The sequence below is a fragment of the Miscanthus floridulus genome, chromosome 8 (genome assembly GCF_019320115.1).
Source record: "Miscanthus floridulus cultivar M001 chromosome 8, ASM1932011v1, whole genome shotgun sequence".
Classification (NCBI taxonomy): Eukaryota; Viridiplantae; Streptophyta; class Magnoliopsida; order Poales; family Poaceae; genus Miscanthus; species Miscanthus floridulus.
The window spans coordinates 166536685-166544540 of record NC_089587.1 but is presented as its reverse complement, the minus strand read 5'-3'; the positions used below and the strand labels follow the sequence as shown (position 1 = coordinate 166544540).

The 7856-nt window shown below is 40.0% G+C and overlaps 1 protein-coding gene across 7 annotated transcripts; it reads right to left on the bottom strand.

Annotated features, from left to right (window-relative positions):
• Positions 1-743: 743 nt before the first annotated feature.
• Positions 744-6567, bottom strand: LOC136477490 (probable magnesium transporter NIPA2). 7 transcript variants are annotated; one of them, XM_066475669.1, is made up of 11 exons: positions 5675-5973; positions 5517-5581; positions 4849-5003; positions 4492-4663; positions 4222-4278; positions 3191-3281; positions 2957-3117; positions 2698-2825; positions 2470-2607; positions 1805-1897; positions 744-1296 (listed from the first exon to the last, which is right to left on the bottom strand). In XM_066475669.1, the coding sequence occupies exons 4-11, from the start codon at positions 4616-4618 to the stop codon at positions 1117-1119; spliced, it is 975 nt and encodes a 324-aa protein (XP_066331766.1). In that variant the 5' UTR covers positions 4619-4663; positions 4849-5003; positions 5517-5581; positions 5675-5973; the 3' UTR covers positions 744-1116. The 7 variants fall into 7 exon arrangements, with proteins under 7 accessions (XP_066331766.1, XP_066331765.1, XP_066331767.1 ...); XM_066475668.1 differs by lacking the exons at positions 5517-5581; positions 5675-5973 and adding an exon at positions 6429-6567; XM_066475670.1 differs by lacking the exon at positions 5517-5581 and having other exon boundaries at positions 4492-4620; positions 5747-5977.
• Positions 6568-7856: the final 1289 nt, after the last annotated feature.

Genomic DNA, 7856 nt, shown 5'->3' with positions numbered 1-7856 from the left:
TAGTAGGTGGGGTGGATGTTGGGTGGGCCGTGGGCCATGCGAGTGACGGTGGGGGTAACCACGTGCAGCAGCCGAGAATTATTTGGCACGCGACGTAACCTCGTGCAGCCGCCGAGAATTAGGGCACGTTTGTTTTCAAATAAATCACCTACTTATAAGTTAAAAAGTGAAATAAGTTACTGATTTTGCTAAACACCATCAACTTATAAGTTATCTCTGCTTATAAGAAATAAGTTGGTTCACCCCTACTTAAAACTTATAAGTCACCATTTTCGTATGGGGCCCACACCTTTTACTTAACATGCATAAGTTTATAAGTAATCTACAATCAAATAAGCATGACTTATAAGTCTCAGTCACCTGACTCGTGAAAACCAAACTGAACCTTATTTGGCGCGCGCGTTGCTGGCGCGAAGTTACGGTCCGGGAGGCCGGAGCCTAGTAGCGCCCATCTTTTGCCGCCAGCTCGACCTCCAGCCTCCATCCAGGGTCCGGCCAGGTCAGGAAACATCATCCACATGAAAACAATGAAACTTTTGCCTTCTGAACAAGGCCTCATTTTGCCTAATGCAAGCAAACGGGGGCTCGTGATATCTTATAATCTTCTATTGGCCGCAAGAAGTTGAGGGTTAAGAACACATAGGATATAGGACTAGGGGAGAAACAAGGTCCTGGGTGTGTCTGTCTATTCTACCCTATATATGCTCAGTAACAACTTTGAAAACAAATGGCATAACAAGCTATTGAACAAAGGTAGCTGAATACCTAACTAGCAACTATTTTACTAGTTGGACCAAACTAACCGGCTAACAGCAGCTAATATTAGCGATGAACTATTAGCAGCTAATGGATCCAAACATGGCCTAAGTTCCTTGAACTCTAAATAAAAAGGTCAACGATCCATCTATATAGATTTTGAATCCTATGTCTTGGCAAGATTCCGATGCTTTCATACAGTTCATTCTTTCTTGGTGCAGAAAACGTAAAACTTCATCGGTATGTCCAACTACTAGGCACTCCAATCTTCACTCCTTCCTAATATACAAAGGTCACCATACAGCTCAAAACTCCAATTCGGTCTATAGAGGCTCTGAGATTTTAACATCTTATGTGTGTTCAGCTAGAGCTGTTCATTGACCGTGGAGCACATTCTCCGGCTTCTTCCAGGCACATTTGGTCAGGCGGTGGTGGATTCCCCATATCCCTAGTCTTGTGAAGCAGAAAAGTCCCCGCGACAATGGTCACAAACCCACATAGCTGTGTTGAGATCTGTGTTGCAGTTTGTGAGGCCCAGTCCTAGGATGGAAAACCATGACAAACAAATGTCAGTTTTATACAGGATAATATGCCTGGAACCCTATAGCAATGGAAGACCAAATGAAACAAGGCATACTGATAAATAGTTTTGGTTGGAATTTCTCTGAAAATCAGTTTTTTCCCCTCCCTTTGCTTGCATGTCTAGTGGTTGCATAAAATAGAACTTTTAGAAACATATTAGCAGTTTATGATCATATAGTTTGCAAGCTAAAAGAGAATAGCAGACATCTAGTTTCATACACTCTCACTTTAAGATTCAAATTATCTATCTAGAGCAATAAACCATAACAGTGCAATAACATCAAACTAGTAGTCCACTAGTCCTCTATCTGCCAATACATTTTTGAAGGAAAAGGCAGGAGCTCTGCCGCTCAATTAAGGAGTCTATCAGCCAATACTTGCTATGGCAGCGAGCAGGAAATAATGAAAAAAAAATTATGACCAATATACCATGAAAAAAATATGCGCAAGCGGACAATGAAATCACCTTGTACATGATCATGTTCGCAACAATGGTAAGAATGGTGAACATCACGTAGTATACAGGAGAAACCACAGCCGTGTTGAACGAGTCCAGAGCCTACAAAGTAACAAGAGGATGAAAAGAAAACACAATTAAGAGTTGCAGGACGAGTTTAACATAGATTTCTCTTTGCATGTTATGTCAGCCTGGCTATTAACTTCAATACCATATTTTTTCCATCTTCAAAAATGAATTGTGGGTTATTTATGATTTAATGGCCAACTAGCAAGGGTTACAAGAAAGTCGCATTATTTCCAGATGTGGACAAAAAATTTCTGAAGGGATTTCATCTTAACCAATTCCATGCTTAAAAATATATATTTGTTTTAGTGTGTGTGTGCTTGCTCAGAATATCAGTTTAATATACTCAAGGAAGAAATAAGTCTGGAAATATGCAAAAATAAGATGTCACAGGGTGATTATTTGATTGCATAGTGAAATGAAATTAGACAAGTAAACCAAATCTAAATGATGCAAATTATGTATCGATGTCGTAAGGCATGACCGAGAATAGCAATGAAATAAATGATCAAACTCATGCATAGCTCAGAATGACATTATTGGAGAATTGCAACAATTCCAGATAACAAATTTCAAGAATGTATCCATACACCAGAACACTTCGATACCTTATTTAAGTAGTTTAACTGCACCAAGCAGCAAATAGTGACTACTACTATGAAGAACCATGTCTGAACATAGATGAATTGATTTGATCCACTAAATGATAGTTTTAAAGCAATGGCAACTGCTTTTACACTGATAACCTGCCCAATCATAAAATTATGTTAATAAAAGATAAATGAGCGATTTTTTAAATAATCTACTAATATTAATGTGATGTAATTCTCATGTACCGTAAGAGATCCCATTAATGAACAGATTGCTATGTAAACAAGCATCAATCTGTGCCCAGAGCGTTCAACAACCCAGAATATCAAAAAAAGAACGCAGGCCACCGCCACGCATGAATAAACAATAAAACCTGCAAGTCAGAAATGATGCGTACACATAAACATAGAGAGTCCAGTAAACCAGAACAAAGGCAGACAATAAAAAGGTCGGCAAAGTTTTCCTAGTATTGAATTCCATAGTGACAGGAGATCAGTTAGCTACCTGGCTGTGTTGCAAGATGCCATATTTCCTTCATAGAATCAATTTTTCTCTCCTTTGGGGCATGCAAAACTATACCAACGGAACCAACAACGCATAGTATGCAACCAACAATGCCAAACATGTGCAAATTTTCTTTCAGAATGAAGTGTGCGAGCACTGCACTGCATGAGCAAAACATTAAACAGGAACACAACACTAGATGTAAGGAAATTTATGAAGATGGCAAAGCTCTACCTAAATATGATGCTTAGAGCTCCTAGAGGAGTAACAAGTACGGCAGGGGCAAATGCATATGCTGCAAAATTGGCTACCTCGCCTAGAATCACTGCAAGGTAAAACAAAATGATTAGTAAGAGTGAGCTTCTGATTCATCATTATATAATGTTCCTAAACATATAAGTATCACTGTCAGAAATACTGTTTTATACTTCACTGGTATTATAGCAGTAGTGTCCCCCTTCAAATTGAAAAGAAAAATAAAGAGAAATTGATCAATAAATCACTTTGATGCTCTAGATTTCTTTCAAGTGATTCTTCATCAGATGATATAAACATCCCCTTATTGCTCCAAATACTGGCAATGAAGTCAGTAGACTCTTAACAAACCTTTTGGATTTCTATCATTCATAAAACTAGAAGTGCCATGACAGGATTCAAACAGCATGGTTAGTTGAAACCCATGTATATTTAGAACTAAGGCATGAGAGATTTCCCAAGAAGATATCAAGTTAAAAAATATGCATGCTTCTCTGTTCATTCGAATAGAATAGCCAATATGGTTTCCTATTACTAGTGTGTGTCTCGTACTTAAGAATACAGTATCAAATATGTGGAGAGTGCTCTACAAACATTTTATACTACAATTAGAAAAAAACGATGCAGAACTCTTGGATCCTCTGGCATTTATGTCGAAGACGCAAAACACTAGCGGCATGGAGCGATCCAAGTGCTAATCTAGTCAAAGTAGGTATTTGCATGTTGGAACTTTAGTTAAGACACAAACCCAATTTTACTGCTCCAAAGCAAGTGCACAAGTGGAGAATGAATAACTACAATCAATGTCACACAATTCAGGAAATCATGAAACCAATCATCTTAAAAGGCATATCAATAAGATATACATCAACAACAGAACTTAATAAGAAATGGAACTGCAATGAGCTATAGATATAGCAGTACAGGTGTACTACTAACCAGAAGTACTATATAGAAAGTATGATGTAATTGCTAATTCCCTTGAAAACATGATTTCAATTGACACTTACTAGTTATCATTCCCAACCACCATAACGGCTCATATAGATATGAGAAACCTCCAGAAGCTGCAGTGCATCAGCATAACAAAGGAAATCAGAATTATCCACAGGATATACATAAAAGCCCAAAAGACAAAGATATCATTAATCAAGCATTAAGAGTTATGTTCATGTGAAGCTCAGCTTGAACAACACTATACATTATCAATATCAATGGTTTGTCCTAATTAGATAGCTTTTATGATACCTCAATAAAACAAAGCTTGGAAGAGGCACAACCTGCACGCCTTCCATTATCCCCAGCCTTCTTCAATCCAACTTTCTTGATCACAAAGCTAGAACCAATGAATGCACTAGATGACATGGCCAAAGTTAAGCCCCTCACATTGTCTAAAGAGGCCACCATGTCTGGAAGAGATTTTTCTGTCAAGTACTATAAAAGAACCAATTCCTACAATCCAAGGGATAAGAATAAGTAAAAAAATAAAATTGGAAGAAAACCATCTAGATAACTATTAAAGAACCACACAACTCAATGTCCCAATGTTCCTTATGAGAAAAAAAAAGGAATATTTGATTACAACAAACATTATTTTTATTCATTCATCTGAAGATGCCATAAATGAAATAACCAACCTAAGATTTCTTGGAGTTTCAGTTTTCTGGTTTAAATCCACTAAAGAAAAAAAACTGCTCGGAATCACGACGAACAATTTGAATATGATACTTTTACTTCACGTCCTTGCTAATACCGAACAGATAGTAAACTTCAGACCTTCCCAACTCATAGCCTACATGCAGGAGAAAAGAAAGCCCTTAGAGAAAAAGATTATACTTGCATAAAGAGCAATGATCAGGGATATGACAACAGATGCCACAAGAAAAGGCCCAAGGATTACTTAACTTCTGACACTGAATACCCAAAAGTAAAGCAAAGTGGACTTTACTAAACTTGAGTTTTCTGATTGACAAAACTAAGTACAGTGGTTTTCATGAAACGGAAACAAGAGCAAGAGGCCAAGGAAATAGTATTTATTCACGTTTTACAGGTTTTTATTTGTTTTGGGTAAAAAGCACATGGAACTGTTTTTTTATCCAACTGAAGGGAAATGACTATAAAGCCCCAAAGTTGGATCGCTTCTAACGCCTGGCCTCTGCACCTAACTTACCACACCTCAAACTTAAATTTCTTTCTATGAGGTTCAATGAAGATATTGATTTATTAAATTGCACGTATGGGGCATTTATACCCATGAACATACATAAGGCGTCATTCATCATCAAGAACAAGAATGGAGGCATACCAAAAGAGCAGAAACAAATAATCCCATATCAAAGCAAATCCAAAGAAGCATATGCATCCTGTCAGCTGCTTCATAGAACATGAGTGAAAACACTGAACAAGGAGATACAAACGAAGATAACCGAAAAAAGAACATACTACCCAATCTAAAATCCGGACCTCCAAATTGAGGAAGAATGATTCTCCCATTTCCCCACAAGATCAACAGAGATATGCAGACGAGAAAGGTACCCGATACGCAACCTGCAAGGGATGCATTAATCTTGCCAGCACATTTTGGGCCTTGACTCGTGAAAGAAAAGGAAACTTTTGAACACGCCACAGAAAGGAGAAGAAAGCCTCAAGTATACGCCAGGAACCTAAACCAGAAACAGGGGAGAGGAAAAAAAAAAGGAAAGTACGTATGGAACAGTGAACAAGAACAACGGATATATAGCAATATAACAGTTGTTTACCCTACTGTAGTATCTAAAAAATAAGGGGAGTAGTGAATCCAAGAAAAGAAAATCTTCGTACTTTCTTCGACGACTCAGTTGTAGAGGGATGGCGGAAACAGAGCCAGAATGCGATATCAGAACGAAAACCGACGTTGGAACGCTGGTCACAGAACTGCCCGTGAAGCACGGGCGCAAACCGCGTGGAGCTAAACTAACGCGACGGGAACAGAGACAGCGAAACCCAATCTCGCGGCCCCAGAAAATCGAGGGAATTTCAGAAATTCCTCTCCCCCGAAAAGAAAACGAAAACGAGAATGAAAAAAAAAAAAGAGAAGAGAAGGGCACCGGCATGTTCTTGAATACGCCGCCTAAACCGAACCAAACAGGAATGGAAAAAGCGCCGCGCCGAGACGCAATGGCGTGCCCGGCCGATCGGCGCGAGACAGACGATCGATCGAGAGAAAGGCGACGGTTACCTTGCCTCCGTGGCGGACCGAGCGGGCGGCCCGGGGGCCGCGGGCGGCGGGCAGCGGGAGGCCGAGCTGGGCGACGCCACCGGCGAACGAGCGGGCGGGCGAACGAGGTGAACGTGACGGGCACCAGGGAGGGAGGGAGGGTGGGGAGGAGGCGAGGCAACGGCGTTTCGTTTTCTCTCTCTGTGATCTTTTGAGAGGAGGAGCCCAGGACGAGACGAGGGGGTAACGGCTTTTGCGTGGGTGTGCACGTGGCACGGGTCGTGGTGGTGTAAGTGGAGTCCGACTTGGCACGGCCTTAACGTGGGCTGCTCAACGCTTTCCGGCTGGGGGAGACGTGGCTGCCAATACACCCCGAGTTCGTGGGCCTCTTCTTCCCCCGCATGATGGGAGGTGCCTGGCTAGATGACTGGTTCTTGTGAGGATGGGCCAGGGTAGCCCGCCTGAGTTCATATGGGATTTGATCTTTTTTTTTGGTTCAGCCCAAGCCCATCAAAGTTACTATCTGCCTCCTCAAACACAAAGGCACAGGGCACATCTTGACCTTTGTTTCATCCAATTTTAAGGATCAAATGTGCGTCAGGATCGATTTCACATATATATACGATATCATTAATGACAACTCAAAAGTAGTGTATACATCGTATGGCATAATTTATATTACAAGACTCAAGTCTTAATGATCAACTTATATTAAAAGAAATGATGTAGCAGCTCCACCAGCTCCCAAGGAAGGTCAATGATAGAACACTGGAAGGATTTTTAGATGGCTAGAGAGTAGAGAGGGGTGAGTAGTATAGCTAAAAAATTCTGTCAACCACAAACACTACCCGATCAAACTATTTCACTTAGGATCCGGCCTGGTTGGCAAATAAGTTAGGACAAAAGAAGGTCTAATGAGAGTATCTCCAGTTGTATCTTGCAAGCTTAAGACGATCAACTCCTACACAATTTAGTATCAATATTGAGTTTCACACGATGGTGCATGCTGAATCACCACCCAAAATGAGTTTCACACGTCCCTGGAAAGCCACATCAACAAATCTCTCTCAAATCAGTGTTTGGATGCGACCGTAATCATTCCCGTCGTTCTGACTGCTGAACGAGTCTCGACTGTATATCAGAATATAGTGAACCACACTATTTCTATTTGTTTTGTCAGACAATCCATCTTTCCATGTCGGACACTCTGTCCTCACACAACAAAACAACCATATGCATGCATGATCTTGTAAAATTCATAAAAATGTCATTTTAACTCCAAAAAATATGAGATAAATTTGTTGATTTCCTTATAAAATTCTCTATCACAAAAAATGACTTTACATTCAAAACTGTATTTATAATTTCAACTAGAATTATGAATGCATTTCAGCTTGTTAAATCCATAAATGCGTCTCTAGAGCTTTAAAAATCGAAAAACAAATTTTA

What these genes read in the sequence shown, in the direction of transcription:
- LOC136477490 (XM_066475668.1), bottom strand. Translation starts at nt 4,618, where the DNA reads ATGGTGGCCTCTTTAGACAATGTGAGGGGCTTAACTTTGGCCATGTCA. An exon ending in GCATCTTGCAACACAGCCAG is followed by an intron (nt 2,826 to 2,956) that starts GTAGCTAACTGA and finishes TCTGACTTGCAG; the next exon opens with GTTTTATTGTTTATTCATGC. An exon ending in AGTTAAACTACTTAAATAAG is followed by an intron (nt 1,898 to 2,469) that starts GTATCGAAGTGT and finishes GTTACTTTGTAG; the next exon opens with GCTCTGGACTCGTTCAACAC.